Below are 20,638 nucleotides of genomic sequence, written 5' to 3' on the forward strand. Positions count from 1 at the left end.
AGCATCCAGGTCTGGGAAACACAGCGGGGACAGGCAGGGCAGGGAGCGGGTGTTGCATTTGTCCCCTACAGCACAGGAGGTGCAGTGCCAAGCACGAGGCATGTTTTTCATGCAGGAACATGAGAGCAGGGGACAGCAAGGGCACAACCTGCCCCAAAACCAGGCTCCTGCTCTGCCTCCTGTGCACGAGCACTGGGGGACTGGGTACCCACGGGTACCAGGTGATGGGGATGGAGCAGGGATGCTCCAGCTCCCTCCCGCACGGGGCTGCCCTGCTCCGCAATGTGTCCTTGCTGGGGCCTCGTGCTTCTGGGGACAGCACGTCCCGTGCTGGCTCTGCAGGACATGCCAGGGGTCCTGGCCGTCATGCCCGCCCTGTGCCCCGTGGCAGCATGCGGGAGGAGCGTGTCGGGAGGGATTAGGGCTCTGTCTAGAAAAAGGGCTAATTCAGAGCCGGAGGCGCGGGGCAGCTCAGCGCGGCTCTCCCCTGGTGCCACTGCTCTGGCAACACAAACAAAACCTTCACAATCAGCTGAGCCGCTTGTGCACCAGCAGCAGCCAAAATCTGCTTTTCAGTTCCCAAAACTGGCAACGCTGAATTTAACCCTAAACTTCAGCTTGTTTGGGTGGCACCTCACCAAAAGGGCTGGTGGCAGCTGCCCCAGTGCTCGCAGTAGCTGCCAGGCTGGGGGGCTGCCTGGGGGTGTTGATGGGCTGCCCCATCCCTGCCTTCCCACACACACCAGAATTGGCAAAAAGGGAGAAAAAAGGGCAGAAATTATGCTAGCGCTTCTTGCGTGAGACTTCCAGGAGGATTTGTGCTGCCTCCTGCCTGTTGTGCTGCAGAGACCACAGGAGATGTGCTGCCCACAGCAGGGTGGCTCTGGGCGCCTGGGGTGGGAGCAGGCACCACTGCTGGTCCCTTGTCACCTGGGAGCCGTGCTGTGGGCGAGGAAGAGCCCCGAGGGGGCTGCAGGAGCAGGGGACACAGGGTATGCTTGGCGTTCCCCCTCTGCGGTGCTTTCCCAGGGGGTTGTGTTGGGGCTGCAGAGGTCAGTGACTCCCCGGGGCTCACAGGAGCGGTGCCCCCGGTCACGGCAGCACCCCTGGTGGTGTTGCTCAACGAGGTCTGGCCCGGCTGAGCATGTCCTGCTGCAGCCATGGGTGCGGGTCTCAGTGTCGGGGCTGGTCACGTGCCAATGGGTACAAATCTCTGCACAGTCTCTTGAGCTGTGACCATGGCAGGTACTGGGGAAGGGGCTCCTGCTGCCTCCTGCCCTGCGGAGACTGCCTTAGGTTTGGGCTCACTTTCACCCGGTAGATCCCCATCTCAGAGATTCTCAAAATTGGATTAGGAAAAAAAAAGATTCAAGATTCTGTATTAATTTTATTAATCTTAATGGTGACAGCTCTTTGACACGAGCGCTTCCCTGCACCCCGCGTGGCCTGTCCTGTGTGTCTCCTGAGGGATCAAACATGGGTTTAACCAGACCAGCCTCCCCCTGCGCAGTGCGGTGCTGTGTCTCACAGCACCCAGCAGCGGCAGCACAGGCAATCCTGCCCTCACCCCTCTCCCCCTCTGCGGGGAAAGCGGCAGCTCCTCTCACTGGGCTCATATCCCGGGCAGCCAGACCCCGCTGGGCTCCTGCCCCGCTCCGAGGTTGTTTTCCAGCAGGCAAAGCAGCTCATGCCCCTTCCCCTCTGTGGTGCCGGGTGGGATTTGCCTCCCCAGGTAGATGCTGTGTGTGGTGTGTGCCTGTCCCTGCGGGTGCCGGGGGCTCCAGGCTGCTGCCCTCACGCCAGCAGTGCCCATGCCGATGCCCATCCTTGGAGCAGCCCAGTGTGCCCAGGCGGCCCCTGGTCACCTCTCCTCTGTCCACAGGGGTGTTGCCTCCCGTGCCTGGCCGGGCCCTGGCTGCACTGTGCCCGTCCCGTGATGCCACCGCACCCAGCCGCCCTGTGACACAGCCCTCCTCTCAGAGGTGACACGGCAGCTCGAGGGGATCCCCCTGTGGGGACCTGCCCTGCAGCCACCACCTTGTTTGCTCGTGCGCTGGCAGAGCCCAAGGAGGCTGCGCCCTTGCAGGCAGAGGCAAAGGCAGGTCCGGCCACCGTGCTGGGGCGCATGAGGTACGAGGGACATGGGGTGCATGAGGGGCATGTCCCTGATGGGGGACGAGGGTGGCAGGAGGGGTCTCCTCCATGTCCCCTTATCTCTGAGTCTTGTGCTGCCCTAGTCAGGGGAGCAGGGCACGATACGTGGGGCTGCACGGGGTCACCTGTGCTCAGGGTCCCTTGGGGTGCTGCCACGCGGCCAGACCCCTGTGTGTGCCCCGCAGAGATGGCCTTCCAGCGCAGCCACAGGCTGAACCTGCTGCGCCTCGTCGTTCTGCTTCTTGTGGCCTTGGCCGGCATCAAATTCCTCTTCCGCGACAGGTGAGGCGACAGCAAAACCCCGGGTGTGGGTGGGGGCCCCAGTGGGGTCAGGGTCTGCGGGGACCCCTTGGGTCATGTCCACATGGGGGCCTGATGCTGCGGGGTAGCCTGTGCCCCCGTGTCCCGTGGCACCCCCAGCCCTGCTCCTCTCCCTGCAGCTTTACCCTGGAGCTGCCCAAGCACGTCAGCAAGGACAGCGGGTTCTGGGGGGACGTGGGTGACACCATGCAGGACACCGGTCCCCAGAGCCAGGCTGTGAAGCTCCCCGTGGCAAAGATAACGGCCCTGAGGGAAGAGCATGGGCAGCAGGTCCCCAGGGATGTCAGCACCACCGAGATGAGGCTGGTCCACCTGGACCTCAAGGGAGCTGCGCCCAGGGTCTCCTACCTGGAGCAGGTGAGGATGCCCAGGGACTGGTGGAAGGTACTGGGGAGGGACCTGCCGAGGGGGCAGAAGCAGAGCAAGGCTCGACCTGCCGTCTGTCCCCGCCGTGCCCCAGGAACTGTGCCATCCCCACCGGCTGAGCCCACCCTGCCTGCCCCACAGGTGTTCCCCCTCCTGTCCCGGCTGGGAGCCAACGGCATCCTCATCGAGTACGAGGACATGTTCCCCTTCAAGGGGGAGCTGGAAATCCTCAAGTCCCCATACGCTTACAGGTGAGCCGGGGCTGCATGCTGAGCTGGCCGGGGGCTGCCGACTCGGTGCGGCCCTGGTAAGTCCTGGTGGGCCGGATGCTGGGTGTGATCCGCCTGGACCCGTGGCCATGATAACCATGGTCGGAGCGCCGGGCTGTGCCGCCAGCAGACCAGCTTCCTGCCCTGCTGGGTCAATATTTATGTCCCCGTAGTAAAGTCCACACAGGGATGGGGTGGCCAGGGCTACACGGGCAGGGTGCTGGAGGAGAAGGAGGAGGGAGTGCCCTCACACTCTGCCCCGGCATCCCCTGGTGAGCCTGTCCCTGCCCTCCCAGTGAGGAGGACATCGAGCGGATCCAGCAGCTGGCGGAGCTCAACAAGCTGGAGGTGGTTCCCCTGGTGCAGACCTTTGGGCACGTGGAGGTAGGGGGTCCCAGTCCTGCTCCTCATCCCACATCCCTTTGGCCCGTGACCTGGAAAGCCCCCCTGATGTCTCCTCCCACGCAGTTCATCCTCAAGCACGAGAAGTACCAGCACCTGCGGGAGGTCGAGCGCTTCCCCAACAGCTTCAACCCCCACGTCCCCGAAACCCTGGCCCTGCTCAAGACCATCTTGTCACAGGTGATCGAGAAGCACAGGCGCTCCACCTGGATCCACATCGGCGCAGATGAGGTGGACAATGGCCCATGCAGGGACCCCAGCCCTCACCCCAAGCACCGAGTGTGCTCCCAGGGGTGCTGAGCATGCTCCTTCCCCCCCCCCCCATCCAGGTCTTCCATCTCGGGGAGGGGATGGACTCCAAGAACTGGATGAGCCGCAACAAGGGCGACATGGGGACCATGTACCTGAAGCACATCAAGGAGGTGCTGGGCTTCATTGCCACACAGTACAGGGGGCTGCGGGCGCTCATGTGGGATGACATGCTGAGGAAGATCAGCGTAGGAGCCCTGCGGGGTGAGAGGATGGGGACGGCAGCGGTGGCATCTGAGGCCACCCTGGCAGGGGTCGTGCCCTGTGCCCAGCAGGAGCCCATGCCTGGCCCTGTGAGGACACGCGTCTTGGGGGAGCATGAGGAACCCCAGGCAGCCTATTGCCACTGGCACCAGTGCCCACATCCCCATCCCTGTTCCTCCCACAGAGTCCGGGATAGCGAAGCACGTCTCGCCCATGGTGTGGTTCTACGCACCCGACTTCGAGGCTGAGCAGATCGGTAAGGTGGCGTGCCAGGCTCCTGGGGCTCACGGGGGGGACACCCCCCACCGGGCCCCCCACAGACCCCATGGATGGTGGCACTGGTGGCTCACGCCTGTCCCATTGCAGGGCCGTTCCTCGCCAAGTACGCAGAGAGTGGCTTCGAAGCAGTGTGGTTCGCCAGCGCCTTCAAGGGCACCACAGGACCGGCGCAGACCTGGCCTCCCCTGAGCTACCACCTGAAAAACCACCTGAGCTGGCTGAAGGTGATGCAGGCCCTGCCGCGGCTGGCCCCGCTGCGCTTCCAGGGCATCGTCCTCACCGGCTGGCAGAGGTGAGGGGTGGTGGGAGCCCCCACCCTCCCCGGCGCCCGCACAGCCCCGCTGGCGGTGGCACGGGAGGCGATGGCATGGCTGGCCCCGCTCCACAGGTACGATCACTACTCGGTGCTGTGCGAGCTGCTGCCCGTCGGCATCCCCTCCCTGGCCATCTGCCTGCAGACCCTGGTGAACGGTGAGCCACCCCCGTCCTGCCGGCACCGGACCAGCCGTCATGGCCGGGCTCATCCCCCATCTCCCTAACCCACAGACAGCCACTGCCTGCAGGACCCTGTCCTGCGGGCCGGGAAGGATGCTGGGAGGGGGGTGGGAGGCAGGGGAAGGACAGCTTCAGCTCCCCCAGTCTCGGGGGCGCGGTGAAGCCAGGGGTGAGCACTTGACAATGGGGTGGCCCCGGCCTTTCTGCCCCCTCCTCGCCCTCCGCAGGGGGCTTCACGGATGAGACGAAGAAGAAGGTCCTGGACACACTGGGGTTCCAGAGCATGCAGCTGGAGCAGAGCACTTGGTGCGTAGCATTGCCGCCCCGGTTACGTCAGGAGGGTTGCACTGGAGGGGAGCAGGGGGTTGCTTACCGAAATGCCCCGGTCCCAGACCCATCTGGGGCAAGGACAGGCGCCCTCCAGCCATGCAGGGTGCTGGGATTCCCCCAACCCAGAGCCCTGGCACAACCAGTGCACCCCATGTGTTGGATTCTCACCTCCTCCTCCCTTTCCCCAGCGAGGGCAGGGGAGCATTCCCCGGTGCGGAGATCTACCACATGGTCGAGCAGGTTAATGGCCACCTGAAGGAGAGCATCCTTAAAGCCCTGGAGGAGGAGAGGTAACGGGTGGCGGGAGTCAGTGGGGTTGGCTGGCTCTGACCACGGGGCTGGAGCACAAGTATTTTTGCAGGGGAGGGGACCTGCCCGGCGTGCAACTCCCCATCCCTGGGCGGCCCCCACACTCCCCTCATGCCTCCCCAGCGCCATCAAGGGCTGGTTCAGCCCCTATCACCGGAAGCGCCAGTTTGGGAACCCCCGCAACATGGAGAGCTTCGGCAGCAAGGTGCTGAAGTACGTGGTGCTGGGGGCCGGGAGCCCACCCGGGTGCCTGCATGGGACTGGGAGGGGTCCTGGGCTCAGCTCTGGGGTCCCTCAAAGGAGGGAGCTGGACCCCCCACTCTCCTCCTGCCAGGCTCCATGAGGACTGGGAGAGCTTTGTCCGTGACCTGCGAGCCCACCTGGAGAGGGTCTACTTCCCCGACACGGTGGAGGAGTGGATGGAGGAGAATGTCAACCCCTACCTGGACCAGCTGCGGGACCTGGTGCGGGACTACCGGGCCATCATCCGCCTCAATGCCAGGCCCAAGAACACATAGGGGCCATGGCTCCCCCGGCTCTCACTGCCCCCCCAGGGTGGGTTTCGGGTGCCACTGTTGCGTGTCTGTGTGCTGCTGGCTGCGTCGCTGACGTTGGTTTGTACTGTACAGAGAGCTCCTGCACATCCCACTTCCACAATAAAGTATTTTCGTAGATGCTGCTGAGTGCTGGAGGGGGATGCAGCTCTGCCCCCACCGTGCAGGCGATGGGGAGCTGGGATGGGCACAGGGGGCTGAGGTCTGTGCTGCAGACAGCTTCTGGACCCCTTGCTCCTGCTCTGCTGGCCCTGGAGGCTTTGGCAGCTGCAGGGCAGAGCTGTGACAGAGAGCAGGGGGAGGGCAGCCCACAGGATGCCCGTGTGCCTCATGCTGGCCTCGGGGGTGGCCATGCCCTCCCTGCAGGACGGGATCAAGCCCAGTGTGGGTGCTGGGTGCTGCGGACCACTGGGCAAGGTGGGGCAGTGCATGGGGGGTGTGGGCACAGGGGCCCTGCCAGGCTCCCCCCAGCACCCTCCCCAACCCCGTGGCCGCTTTCAGCAGCGGCCGCCGGCACGAGCCCCTGATCGCTGGGAGGGGGGTGAGCGTAGCACTCGCTTCCTGCGCAGAGCTGAGCCATCCTCCAAACGCTGCTTTCATCTCTTCCTTCCTCTCCTTTAATCCAGCGCCTGGGGCCCCGCGCGCTCCCAGGCTCGTCCAGCCTCCCAGGCAGGGGCCTCCGCCACGCTCCCATCGGAAAGGCAGCTGTGGTGGTGGCAAGCAGGGGGACCCTGGTGCAGGGGGACCCTGGTGCAGGGTGAGCCCCCCTGCTGCAGGTTGTCCCTCCGGCTCCTGCAAGCAAGAGTTTCGGTGTGCCTGCTCCTCCACGGTGCCCATCCCTGCAGCGGGGGGAGGCAAAGCCAAACCTCTCCCCATTCGGGGCGGCAGTTTCGGCTCGGCATGCTCAGGGCAGCGACACGGACATTTCACTGCACATTTTTCTGCTCTGCAAAGAACCAACCCGACTTGGCAAGAGCCCGGAGGGAGCCACAGAAATGCGAGGCGGTCTGGAGCTCCTGCAAAAGCCGGGCTCAGGCAGGGGAGGAGGGACGGGACAGGAGCTGTGCACCACACTCAGCCTCACACAGCCCTGCTGCCCTATGTCCTTGCTTGGTCACAAAGGTCCCGGTGCCCTGTAAGGCCATTGGGGCAGGGGCTGCCCCATCCAGTGTCTGCGCTTGATCCATGGGCGCTGGCGCTGGGTGCAGGAGCCCGTCAGGAGAGAGCTGTGGGGCACAAAGAGACCTTTGTTGAGGAACTTAATTTGTTATCAAGTGGTGGCAGATGTGAGGGAAGCCCCCGACCTGTCTGGGCCCCCCGGCGCATGCAGAGTCCCAGCCCCAGCCCCCAGCCCAGGGAGACCCACACCAGCTCAGGCCCCCCATGCAGCCGCCTGCAGCCAGGCTGCGGGATTAGAGGGCAGATTAGACGGCGTTTCTCACTGGCAACCCAAATGTCCTGGATTGGAAAGTGGGGGTGGGGAGACGAGACAGACCCCGCTGTCCCTGACGGGGGGGTCAGCCTGGAGCTGAGGGTCTGCGGAGGGAGTCGGGGGCTGCAGAGGACATCCTTGGGCTCCAGCTCAGGGGGTATGGGCCAGCACAGGGTGGGCAGGGGGCATCAGGGAGGAGCTTTGTTCATGTTTGTCTAGAGTTTGCTTGTTTCCATCTTTCTCTCTGCCACAGGCACTCAACTGGGTCTGCAGCCCCCTGTCCCCATGCACTGCACCCACCGGTCCCTGTGCAGCTGCCTGCCTCGCTGCTCTGCAGTGACCAGCGCTGTAGGGGCCAGCTGGGTACCAGCCTATTGGACCAATGCGCCCCAACGTCAGTTTGCCGGAGCTGGGACCTCAGCAAGGCTTTTAGACAGTAACTTGTCTGGGAGAGCAGAAATTTGGGAATGATTTTGTGTGGGTGGTGGCCGTGCTCTGCATTGACTGGGCACTGTTAGCACATTAACGCCTTGTCCGTCGCTGGCCCCATTTCCTATCTGGTTCATCAGCATCCTCAGCACAACCAGGCACCCTGTGCACCTTTAACGTCTCAGTCATTTAAGCCATAAAAAAGTGGAAGGGGACGAATGTCACTGGCCATTGTGTCTACAAAAGTGGAAAATTAGGCAGTAATAATGGCTTTATTTAAAGAAATTGAAAAGCCGCTCCAGCCTGGTTCCCATTATCAGCCACCACAGGCTGACGATCGGTGACTGCAACGGCCGTGCAACGCGGCGGGACGGGGACCGGTGAAGGGCACCCCGGAGCTGGGCTGGAGAGGACGGGGTGCCCCGGGGCTGGGTCTGCTCGGCCCGCCAGCCCCCGACCGCGGCTCCTCTCTCCCGGGGGGGCACTGCCGCCCCCGGTGTCCGCCCCCCGAGCAACAAGAGGACCCGAGCAGCCGGGGCCGCTGAGACCCGCCAGCTCATCACACGCCAGGGCTGCGCGACAGCGGCGGCTCCCACCGGGGCGTCCCCCGGGCCCCGGCACCATCCCCCGCGCCGGGGAGGGGGATCCCCCCTGCTCCGCCCGCAGGCACCGGGGCGGCCCCCGCCCCCTCTTCCTCCTCCTCCTTCTCCTCCTGCCCCTGCGCTGCCGCTGCGCCCCCTCCTCCCGGAACTCCCCCCCCCTCTCCCGCCCCCCGCTGCCCCCCCGCGCTCCCGGTGCGGGCCCCCCCGCCCCGCCGCGCCCCGCCCCGCCCCGGGCGCCCGCCGCCGCCGCCGCCCCCGCCTCCGGAGCGGGCTGGGCGGGGGGGCCCGCACCGAGCCGAGCCGTGCCGTGCCGTGCCGTGCCGTGCCTCCCGCCCCTCGCCGCGCCGCGCCGCGCCGCGGAGGATGCTCGGGCCGTGAGCCCGCAGCCGGCAGCCCCGGCGCCGCGGAGCCATGGGCAAGGACCAGGAGCTGGTGCAGGCGGTGAAGGCGGAGGACATCGCGGCCGTGCAGAAGCTGCTGCAGAGGCCCAAGCCCGGCAAAGCCAGTGAGTGCCGCGGCGGCGGCGGCGGGGCCGGGCCGGGCCGGGGGCACCGGGCTGGGGAAGGGGGCGGGGGGGGGGGGGGGCGCGGACACCGGCATCGCAGCAGCGGGCGCGGCGGCTCGGGGCCCGCATCCCGCCCGTTGCTCCTGTGGCCCGGCCGGGATGCCGCCCTGCGCCCTGCACGGCCCCGGAGCATCCCCGGCCCATTCCCGGTGCGGCGCGGCGAGGCGCGGCGCGGGCGGGGGCCGTAGATGTGCCGGGAACCCCCCCCGCCCCCCGTCGGCACCCCGGGCGGGGAGGCAGCCCGGCAGAGGGGGACTGGCGGCAGCGGAGCATCCCCCGGGCGCTTCGTGGGTGCTCGGCGCTGCACAGGATCTCCCCGCCGGTCCCGGTGCAACCAGGGGCACGGCCGGGCACCGGCCCGGCTGCCCTTGCCCGGTGCCCGGGAGCAGCTCCCGAGCCCCCGTGGAGCCGGGCCGGTGCACCCGGGGGGCTTGGGCTGGGCATGGGCAGGGGGCTGCGGCCGGGCAGGCAGGGCAGAGCTGGGGGCATCTGCGTGTGCGTGAGTGTGTGTGTGGAATGTGTGTGCACGGACCGTGCGTGTGTGCACCGCAGCTGCCGGTGCTTGCACACGTTTGCATGTGTCTGTGCGTGTGTACGTGCATGCTTGGGTGTGCATGTGTGTCTGTGTTTGGGTGCGTGGCTGTGTTTGTGTATCGGTGTGTACCCTGGCATATGTGTGTTTGGATGTGGCTGTGTTGGTGTTTTCTCCGTGTGGGGGTGTTTGGATGTGGCTCCATGGGTATCTCCCTGTGTGCATCTCTGCGGCTGGGTTTGCACGTCTCCGTGTGTGCATCCGAGTGTGCGTGCCCAGGCGCGAGGCTGCGGGGGTGTACGTGTGTCTGTACGTATGTATCTGTGTGTGTACGTGTGTGTAGCTCCATGAGTATCTGCTCTCTGTACGATATAACTGCTCTGTTGAGGCGTTCCATCCAGGACTGAATTATTCATGGTGCTGATGCAGCCGCAGGTTTCAGGCCTGGCGCGCAGGGCCGACCCGGGGGGCTGGGGACCATCCCTGGGCACAGGTGGGGACCATGGGGAGCACTCGTGTGGCATCAGGTCACTGGGCACACAGCCCCTTTGCTGATGCACCCCGTCTCCCTCCCCCCGGCGCCCAGCGCTCCCTGAACATGGGCACCTCCATGTCCCTGGAGCCACGCAGGGCTGGTGTGGTGTCCCCCGTCCCTAGCTGTGCAGGGGTGTTCCTGGCCGAGCAGGGCCAGTGTGGCATCCCCTGTGTGCTGGCGCTGAGCGGGGCTGGCATGGCATCCCCCATGTCCCTGCTATAGTGCAGGGGTGGTGCGGCATCCACCATGTCCCCGCTGCCCAGCAGGGCCAGCGTGCGGTCCCTTGTGCTGTGCAGGGCTGGCGTGGTGTCCCCCATGTCCTGGTGCCATGGAGGGCCGGTGTAGTGTCCCCCATGTCCTGGTGCCATCATTGCTGTCACGGCTGAGGGCCTGTACGGGGAGAGAAGAGGGTCCAGCTCAGAGCCCCCTTCATCCCAACCTGCTCCAGGTGCTGCTGCTTCCGTGGCCTCTCAGAGCAGTGTGCAGGGACTGGGATGCCACCTCCTGGCCTGTGCCAAATGCTGTCCCTCTTACACCCCTCGCCAATCCCCGCTGGCCCCAGTGCACAGCTGGTGTTGCTGTGGCAACGGCCAGCGGTGCCGGAGTGCCACCACCTCCTCCCGCATCCCTCTCCTTCCCAGCCCTGCTCTGCTGCATCTCCCGCCCCGGCCGCTTTCCCGCTGCAGAGCCCCTCCAGCTGCCGGGCACCGCCGGGTGGGATGGCCGCGGCAGCCGGCAGTGCTCCCAGTGCCGGGCTTGCGAGCGAGGGACAAGAGACACCCAGCGAGGCCAAGCCTGGCCAGCCTGGGGTTGGGGAGATTCCCGCTGGGGGCCTGGATGCTTGCCCCGTGCCCTCGCTGGGCGGCACATCTCCAGCTCTGCCGAACCCACCAGTGCTGGTGCCGGGATGCTCTGGTGCCACGTCCCCATGGGACCTGACTCTCCTGCCCGGTGGCAGGGCTATGCGTGCGGCGGCGGGTGCCGTGCTCCTGGCCTGGGGTGCATGAGCACCTCTTGCAGCGGGGCTGGAGGAGCAGTGCACAGCACAGGGTGGGAGAGCACTGAACAGTGGCTGTCCCTGTGCCACGGTGTCCCCACGTCCCCAGTCCCCTCCGCGTGCCTGTCCCACGCGTGCCTCCGGTGCTCCCCGCGCCGCACAGCACCAGGAAGATTTGTAACTTAGCTCTGTTATCTGGATAATATCCTATTCATGTGGGGTTTAATAAATGAGATTTCAAAAATCCCTGCGTGAATTAACACGGGTTGCTATGGCGACGTGGGGCCCAATTTAGCGTGTGGAGTACGAGTTTGTGGGGCCCGGGCCGGCCGCAGCGCGCACCGCGCTCGCTTCCCGGGCATCCATAATTGATAAGGTTGTCTGAAAGTTACGCAAATCAGATGCAGGGATTTGGCAGCAAACTGTTTCCCTCCCTGTCCCCTCCTCCCCGGTGCTACCTCGAAGAATTGTAGTGACTTGGCGTTTTCCCCTCGGCTCCCCGGCTTGGGCACCGTGGGACGGGATGGGGCCCCGGGGAGCACCCCCACCAGCATCCATGCCGGCTGCACCGTCCCCGTCCCGCTCACCCGCGGCTTTGGGCAACAGGAGATGGGGCTGTGCTGTGCCACGCAGGGGAGCCACGGTTCCTCGGCTGTCATGTGTTGGAGCGAGCGGTCTCTTTCACTGAGGCCAGTGCCACTGGTGGCTTGTCCGCTTTGGAAATGGCTTCTGTATGGCACCCGCCTGTGCAGCGGGAGGGACCTGGAGCTGAGGGCTGGGCCCCTCTGCTCCGGCTTCTCCTCCTGCTGGGCTGTGCGGCTTTGCAAAGCACTTCCGTGAGTGGCAGCTTTGTGTGGGAAAAATGTCCTGGCACGTGGTCCCACAGTGCCAGGGCAAGCAGCCGGGATGGTCAGGGGCCGGCTGCAGCTCGGCCAAGCGGGTGACAGCCGGGGCTGTGTCCCATGGGGCTGTGTTGCCCACCCTGTGCCTGGCCCTCAGTGCTATCCTGGTGTCCCAAGGCTGCTGTTGCGGCTCATGTCCTTGTGTGCCGCTGGAGCTCTGGGTTCCTCGCTCCGGGACGCCCGGGTCGGGTGAGCCACGCTGCCTGGCTGGGCTCGGGAGCTGGGCATGGAGCCCGGCACCCCCTGCACCCTGCTATGCCGGGGTGACGCAGCCCAGCCTGGCCCCACTGCCCGGGGGTGCGGGTGCCGAGGCACGGGCAGCTCTTGGGGTGCCCCTGCCCTGGGCAGGAAAGCCCTGTTCCCGTGTTGCCACCGGCACTGGGCTCTGCGTCCTGCCCTGTGTGTCGCTGGCAGCAGCCCCGGCGTTTCGGGGCTTAATCCCAGCCATCCCTGGCCCTACTGCCATGTGCAGGGAGCGGGTCCTGCCCTGCCCGGGGAGGAACCCCAGCCCCATTGGCACCATTGGTGCTGCCCTGGCCCCACGGCTGCCTCTGGCCACGCTGCTCCCGGCTCCGGGCCATGCGGGGTGGGCAGAACCCGCTACGGGTGAAAAAGCCAAGACAGGAGCCAGGCAGCTCCGTGGAGGAGCACGCGTGGTGCAGGCAGTGTGGGCAGCAGGGGAAGGACCCCAAAGCTCAGCGAGCACCCCCGGGATCATCACGCTCCGGGGTGCTGCCATCCCGTGGGGACCCATCCCAGGATGCAAGTGGAGCTGCAGCAGCCGTGTGGGATTGCTGCTCTGCCGGTGCTCCAGGATGTGGGGGCAGCGGGAGGCAGGAGCCAGACCCTGTGGGGACACGGGATCCCCAGGCAGGGTCTCACTGGCTGCCTCCTGCCCTCCAGTGCGTCCTCCTGCGCGGTGGCCAGTTAATTCTGGTTTGTTTTTTTTTTTTTTTTGCCTGCATTTGATTGCATTAATAATCTCCTCTGATAACAGTATTTAATAAAACCAGGCTAATATGGCGCAGTTAGGAAATGTCTTTGACATTTTACAATTCAATTTCCATGCAGTAAAAGGCAGGGCAGCTGCAAATCCAATTGTGGTGCAGTGCCCAGGGCGCGCGTGGCTGGCAGCCGCCGGAGCTGCCCGGTTCCCCCCGGCCCTCCAGTAACGCAGGAAACTTCCCCGGGTGGCAGATGCCCCTAATGGCTCCCGCTGCCCCTCCCCGGCCACGGGCTCCGGGGGAGCCCCCTCCTCACTCCAGGGGAAGCCCAGGCAGGGGGGGAGCAGACGGTGCTTGCTGGGATGCCAGAGCCCCCAGGTGCTACCGGTCTCTGGAGCCATCGGTGCCAGGCAAGACATCTGGAGCAGGAAGAAGGGGCCATGGGGTTGGATCCTGTGGCAGCTTGGCCAAGTTGGGGGCCTGCAAAAGATTGCTGGCCCCCTGCGCATCCCCGTCCCGGGGCAGGATGCTGCTCCCGCGTCCCTCCTGATCCCCTCGGCACAGATTAAGCGGCGAAATGCCAAGGGGGTGGGCTGGGGCACGCAAAGCGATGCTGGCACCGGGTGAAGTTGGTGCATCCCTGCCACGTCCCAGGATGGCAGTCGGGGCTGAGCAGCTCCTGCCGCTGCTGCGCTTAACGGTGTGTCAGCAAGTCCCTTAAAAACTTCTTGGGGTTTCTAGCCCGCGTGTGAAACCTCGCTCCCAGCAGGACTTGGCAGGCGGGCGCAGGCTGGCGTGTGCCAAGTTTCCTTCCAGTGGGGGATTATTACTCAGCCCGGGGTGACATCTCGTTATTTTACATTTTCTTGCTTCTCTCTCTCCGGCTGGGCTGGAGTTGCGGGTGCAAACCCCCCCCTGCCGCCCCAGTGCAGCTCCCGCTTTGGGGCTGGCCGCAGGGTCCCTGCCTGCTGGGGGATGCTGCAGAAGACCCGGTGCTGTTGGCCACTGCCACCAAGGAGCAGCGGGGCTGTCCGCCGGTGGCTCCGCTCCCAGCTCAAGGCTCCCTTGCTGTCCTGGATTTTCTCGCGGCAGTCCCAAATTCACCTGGCTTGACACCAATTAGCCCTTTGCCAGTGGCAGGCAGCCCCTCATGCCCGAGGCTCTCCCAGGCCACCAGCTCTGCCTGATTCCCGCATGAGGACCTTGCTGCCGGGTGTCACGGTGCTACTCGATGCCCATGCACCGTGGTGGGGTGATGCTCCCAGGGGGTGGCCGGGGATGCGGCAGGACCAGGCTGCACCCAAGGGTGACAGTGCCATGGATGCTTGGGGTGCTGGTGGTGCGGCAGGGCTGGGTGCTGTGAGCACCCCAATCCCCCCTCCGTAGCTGCCTCCTTCCCTGCCAGCCCAGCACCATTCCCATTAGCCAGGCTGGCTCCTCTCCCCTGAGCTCCCTTTAACCCTTCCCTCCCCTTTCCAGGTGCGGGGAAAGGCTGCGATCAGCTCCCTCGCTGGATTGGTGCGCCTGGGTGTCCCCCAGCCCCTTCCCGCTCCCCTTGTGCCAACAGGGCCCTATTGGTGACTGCTTGGCCCCGTGGTGGTGATGCCTGTGGATGGCGGATGCGTGGTGCTGTGCCAGAACCCTGGTGGGTGCCAAAGTGCTGGTGGGTCCTTGGTGAACATTGGCCCCAGGCACACGGCCGGTGGGAGCTGCGGTGTTGCTGACGGGGTGAGCGGTGGAAGGGACCGCGTGGCTCTGAGGCGATGCTCGGTGCTGTGCTTGAACGTGTTTGCCATGGCGCTCTCCATCCTGGTGCGGGAGCGGTGTGTGCCGGGTGCTGGGTACTGCTGGCCACCCCGAAGAGCCGGCGCTGGTGATCCTCTGGCTGAACGCTGGCCATGAACCCGCTGCGCACTGCCCTTGCCAGCCGGCAGCTAAAGGTGCCTTTCGCAAGTGTCCAGACTCTGTTAGGAGAGCGTCGGAGAACTAATTTGTTGGTATTTAATGGCTGATGCTGTTACTGCCCAGCCAGGCTCCCGCGGGTGAGGGAAAGGCGTTGGGAAGCAAAACCCGCTCGGGAGCGCCCAGGCTCGTGCTGGCCTGTGTGGATGCTGCTGCTCTGTCGCCACGTTGTGCCCTGGCTGCGGCTGAGCGTGCCGTGGGTACAGATCATGCCGGGCTGGTCAGCGAGCTGGCGTGCAGCGCCGATGTCCGCCTCCACCTTGGGTTGCCAATCCGTCCCGCAGTTGGGGCACGTGGGACTCACCCTCCCTGCGCTCGCTCCCTGGAGGGACGGGGACCAGCACAGCCTGTCCGGTGTAGGAGCGATCCTGCCGGCGGGCTGGCTCTTCATGCCGGGCTGAGAGGGATCTTTAAGCTGTAATGAAATGTTAATAGTATTTTCCAACTCAATATGGGAGTAGAAAATGAGGTGTTTAACACTGGGCTCCGCAGCGACAGGAGCAATCAGCCTGAGAAATGGGAAGCCGGGGACGCAGCGCCGACCTCGGCATGGCCTGACAGCCCCGTGCTGCCGGGCCTGATCCGGTGATAGATGGGTGCTGGTGCCTGGTGTGAGCCATCGGGCCAGGGAAGCAGGGTGCCGGGGTGGTGTGGGAGAGCGGCTGATGGGGCAATGCTGAATCTGCCTGGGTCTCCTTGGGTCTCGCCAGCAAGGTCACCACCGGCCACCTGGCTAGAGCTGAGCAGATCGAGGTGTTTGCGGGGCTGGGGTGCCCTGGGGTGCAGGAGGCCGATGGGACCCCGTCTCTGTGTCCTGCCATGGCAGTATCAGCTGGAGACAGAGTAGGTTGGAGCTGGTGCCCAAGCAGCTGCCACGGGCACAGCCTGGGCACTGGTTCTCCGAGCACCGTGCCTGCCGGTGGCCTGGCTGCTCTGCACCAGCACTGCTCTGCCAGCCTGCGTGTGTGCCCCTGTGCACGCGTGTGCATCTGTGTACGTGTGTGTGCGCGCATCTGTGTGCGTGCAACTGCTTCTGTGCATCCGTGTGTGTTGCGTGCCCCTGTGCATCCATGTGCACGCGTGTGTCCATGTGCATCTGCCCTGTGCATCCGTCTGGCCGCTTCGGCAGTGCCTCCTCCCCGGCCTGGCGTGGGGCTCGGCACTGGGGACGGCTCGTCAGCGGCAGTGGCGGCAGCTGCTGCCTGATCCCTTCCAGATGTGGCTGCTGGAAGCCCGGCTCCGCGCCGCCTCCTCGCCGAGGGCCCCGTAGGTTTTTGGTCCGTGGCTGCTGGAGCCGTTGGAGCAGACAAAGCAGCCGCCTGCCCGGCTCCTGCATTGCAGCTGGGCTGTTTACGGCGCGCTCTTCGCGGCTGTGCAGCTCCGCAGCAGCTATTCTCCCGGCTGTCTCCGCTCCGGCGTGTGCGGATCCTGGGGCTGTCTCTGTCTAAGCCCTGGCTCCCGGCAGGGATGGGGCAGGTGGTCCCACACTGCCACCGCCAGCCCCCCTAAACCCCAGTGCCCACGGTGCTGGTGACACTGGGGACACCGGGATGGGTCCTGCGAGCCCTGCCCTTCCCCTGCAGCGCTGCCAAGCCTTCGGGAGCAGTGTGACGCCTCTGGCCGGGCTCCCGTTCAGTCGCACGGCATCGCCTGGTTGCACATCACAGCTCTACCCATCCGCCCCGGCAGTGACCACAGCATCCCTGAGCTGCCAGCCCGGACACCCGCGGAACTGCCCATCGCCGCACCTGACCTGCCCATGGGCACGGCCGGGAAAGCCGCTGCGGTGCGGAGGGTATGTGAGTGGGCACGGCGCACCGGCACGTACAGGAATGCTGGGGGAAGGTGAACCAGGTTGTTGTGTGGACAAGGACAAATGATGGCACTAAAGGCACCGTGTTCAAAATAGATCCCAGGGCCTGGTTTAGCTGCGTACGGTGTGGGAGCTTAGAGCCCAGCGCTGCTGCAGTGCCTATTGCCCTGTTATTTATCTGAGCTGTCTGTGTGCTCACACGTGCACACACGCACACACTCTGTGTATGCCAGGGAGCTCCCTGCCACTTCCCGGCAATGTCTGGACTGTGGTGGGGTTCGTGGGAGGCCAGATGATAGCGACTTTGTTAGTTATAGAATCATAGAATGGTTTGGGTTGGAAGGGACCTTAAAGATCACCGAGTCCCAACCCCCCTGCCATGGGCAGGGACACCTCCCACCAGCCCCGTCCAGCCTGGCCTTTAACACCTCCAGGGATGGGGCAACCACAGCTTCTCTGGGCAACCTGGGCCAGTGCCTCACCACCCTCAAAGTGAAGAATTTCTTCCTGATATCTAATCTAAATCTACCCTCTTTCAGTTTAAAACCATTACCCATTGTCCTACCACTATACGCCCTTGTAAAATGATTAGTTAATGATGCTTTAAGATACGCAAAACTACTGGTTGCTCCCTGCAGGGCAGCGTGGCTGTGATCGGTCCTCCCAGGGCTCCCCAGCTCCATGGAGCAGGCGAAGATGGGGAAGAGATGGGGAGGACAGGGATGGGGCTGGACAGGACAGGATCATCTCTGCTCCGGGGTGGAGGTGAACGGTGCTAGCATCTGCCCCCTCTCTGCTCCCATGTCCTGGGCAGCCTCTGCTCGAGCACTGAGGATGCGCGGTGCTGGCTTTGCTGGGATGCAGACAGACAGGCAGACACAGGCTGATGGTGGCCTCAAGCAGCTGCATCCCGTCCCCCACCGCGGCAGCCTCGCCGTGCCTGCGGTGACTCCTTCCAGCCAGGCTGATTATTGAAAATTACCTGTTTGCTGCCGCCCCGGCACGGGGAGAGCAGGCTGTCAATTAAGGCTCCATGGAAGCAGCACCAACACGCATTTCCGCGGAGACGAGGGTGGGCGTACGGCTGGCACCGGGGCCGGCAGCGACGAGCACAACGGGGCTGGTGTGGTGCTTGGTGCTGGTCCTGCTGAGCGCAGCACTTTGTGTCCCACCTGTGGGGCCGGAGCCGACGTGTCGCTGTGCTGCCTGCTCCCCTGCCCATCCCTGCTGCCGGCTTCCCCGCATCCCTGGTCGCACGGGGCCAAGTCACTGGCAGCCTTCACGCAGCAAAGCAGCACAGGACTGTGTGTTTTTCAGGGGTCAGCGGGTTTGCAGGCAGCCTGGAGCAGGCAGGAGGTTGCCGAGACTTTGCGGGCAGCGACTCTGCACTGGGAGGGAGCATCTGCAGAGCTGGGGCTGAGTCCCAAATTGGGGCTGGGGGAGGCCTTGCAGTGCTGGGGGGACTGGGGCTGCTCAGGGGGAACCCAGCTGATGCAGCGCCAGCGGTGAACGGCTCGGCCGGGCTCCAGGGCACCACGTGGCAAAGGTCAGGTGAGGATACGGCTCGGTGATGCAGGGAGAGTGGGGATGCTCACGGTAGCCGCTGGTGAGCACCGCTGCCCTGGCATGGCGCTGGTGGGCACCGTGGGGTGCTGGGTCACCTGGCTGGCCCCAGCCCCAGGTTTTCAGCGGGTCAGCTCTACCTTAGGTGCACCAGCATCCCCCATCCCTGCCTGCCCAACAGCCTGCAGGGTCAGCCCTTCGTCTTCCTTTGGGATCAGAGAGTTTCCTGTTTTTTTTTTTTTTTTTTTTTTTTTTTTTTTAACAAAAATCACTGAGGAGTCCCCACTGCCTCTTGAAAGCTGCATTTGAGTTGCTTCATCCTGGCCCCAGGGGACAGCCCTGCGCTGCTGCAGCACCGTGACTCAGGCTGTCACGGCCTATTGATTTTGAAGTGCGGATTTCTCCGCTCCCTGGGGAAGGCTCCATGTGCGGGTCCATGCGAGGGCTGGGTGTCCGGAGCACCGGCAGGTGCGCTGGGCACAAGGCCAGCATCTCCCCAAAGTCCCCCGGGATCTGGGGAATGGCTTGTGCTGGGCATTGAGGCACCCAGCTGTGGGTGTCCAGATGTCATGGGGTGTTCAGATGTGATGGGAATGGGTCTCCAGATGTGATAGGCAGTTGTTATTCAGCTGTGATGGGTGATGTGGTGTCCAGCTGTGGAGGGCACTGGGGCATCCAGCTGTGATGGGCAGTTATTATTCAGCTGTGATGGGATGTTATCCAGCTGTGATGTGGTGTCTGGCTGCGGTAGGAACTGGGGTATCCAGTTGTGGTGGGCAGTGGATATCCAGCTGTGGTGGGCACTGGGGTGAGCAGTGTGTGTCCAACCGTGATAGGCAGTTGTTGTCCAGCTGTGATGGGTGTCCAGCTGTGATGGGCACTGGGGTATCCGGCTGTGGTGGGCATTGGGCTGCAATGGCTCTGGCCCATCCCTGCCACCTCATTGCCCCAGGCAATCCCTTCCCACGCAGTCAGAAGCCTGCAAGTGTCCCGGTGCATTATTTATACAGTCAAAATCGATCAGCAGATGATAACGGCTTCATTAGCATCTGAACATCGCACCGGCCTCGGCGCTTGACACGACCTTGGCTGCAGGAGTACAAGCCTTTTACTGTCTGCCAGTGGCGAGGACTGGCTCCCCGGCGTCCCCATCGTCAGTGAACCCAGCCAGGGCTGCTCCAGCCACCTCCGTGGGGTCCCCACAGCGGCACGTGCATGTGGCCACACACTGTGCCCACACACATGCCCCCATGGGGACCCCACAGCAGGGACCCCCATTCTTGCTGCGAGGAATAAGACCATTCATGCCAGGGCTCCTCGTGCAGCAAGCGCTTGCAGCGCTTGTTGTTTGCGTGGCGCTCGTCAGCAAGGATATAATTAAGAGCAGCTATTTTGGATGCTTCCTTTATCCGGCAGCTCATGGCGATGCCGCTGCAGGGTCCTCCCCCTGCTCCGAAATAGGCGCTTGGCTTTGCCTTGAATGTCTTCCCTGTGGGTATTCAGTGTCATCCTGCTTGTGGTGTCCCGGAGGTCCCTGTTGTGCCTGGGGGAGGACACACAGTGGTCCTGCTGCCCGTGTGGGCTGGGGAGGGGGTAAAGTGGTGGGGCTGGTGGGGCTGGAGGGGAGGGGGACCACTGCAGTAGGGTGATGGAAGAGATGGGGAGGAAGATTTGGGGGGGTTGCCCCGGCTTGTTCACCGCTGCTGCTGAGCTTGGGGGGGGCTTGGGGGGGGGGCAGCGACGGCTTTCCCCTCATTAAGTAGATGTTGATTTAGCGGAGGCTGGAGCCATCTGCTCGGAGCAGCCGCCCGCTCCCTGCGAGCTGGCGCGGCGCTGCCGGGGGGAGCTGGGCGAGGATGTGCTTTGTCAGCGGGGGCTTGGCCGGGAGCCCCCGCACCCCAGCCGGGCATCGATCGCTGCTGGCGCTGCGCTGGCTGCAGATGCAGGGGGCTGGCGCACGAGCATGCTAATGGGCACTGTGTGGCCCCGCTGCTGGGAAGGGAGAGGAGTCCCACCACATCGGGCGGTGGCCTTGGACATGGGTGCAGGGGAGGGGAGGGGCTGGAGCAACCAGGCATGGGGTTCACCTCGTGGCATGCACCGGGGTGCCCAGAGCGGTGGTTGGGCATGGGGGTCTCCATGCAGCATGCACTGGGGTCTCCATGCGGCATGCACTGGGGTGCCTGGAGTGGTGGTTGGGCATGGGGGCCTCCATGTGGCATGCACCTGGGTGCCCTGAGCAGCAGCCAGGCATGGCATAGGGATGCAGGGTGATGCGTGGCTGGACCCTGGGGTCATGCAGAGCATCTCCCCCATGCACACCCAGCCCTGCATGTGCACTGAGGAGTCCCACCACATCGGGCCGTGGAC

General features: G+C 64.7%; 2 protein-coding genes across 2 annotated transcripts in view; both read left to right on the plus strand.

Annotated features, from left to right (window-relative positions):
- Positions 1-2,326: 2,326 nt before the first annotated feature.
- On the plus strand, positions 2,327-5,956 carry LOC309677601 (hexosaminidase D-like; the record flags this gene model as incomplete). The annotated part of the gene is made up of 13 exons (XM_082490435.1): positions 2,327-2,436; positions 2,595-2,832; positions 2,983-3,092; positions 3,407-3,494; positions 3,579-3,743; positions 3,842-4,025; positions 4,210-4,281; positions 4,392-4,596; positions 4,693-4,775; positions 5,027-5,105; positions 5,318-5,419; positions 5,562-5,651; positions 5,773-5,956. The coding sequence occupies exons 1-13, from the start codon at positions 2,342-2,344 to the stop codon at positions 5,954-5,956; spliced, it is 1,695 nt and encodes a 564-aa protein (XP_082346561.1). The 5' UTR covers positions 2,327-2,341.
- Positions 5,957-8,866: 2,910 nt separating this feature from the next.
- The window catches only part of CASKIN1 (CASK interacting protein 1), a gene marked incomplete at both ends in the record, with an annotated part of 33,051 nt that continues 21,279 nt past the window's right edge, over positions 8,867-20,638 (plus strand). The window contains one exon of the mRNA XM_082490472.1: positions 8,867-8,960. Coding sequence (XP_082346598.1) covers positions 8,867-8,960 — 94 coding nt within the window. The remainder of the gene's footprint in view (positions 8,961-20,638) is intronic.

Source organism: Vanellus vanellus, assembly GCF_965231255.1.
Source record: "Vanellus vanellus genome assembly, chromosome: 14".
In the NCBI taxonomy this organism is placed as follows: domain Eukaryota; kingdom Metazoa; phylum Chordata; class Aves; order Charadriiformes; family Charadriidae; genus Vanellus; species Vanellus vanellus.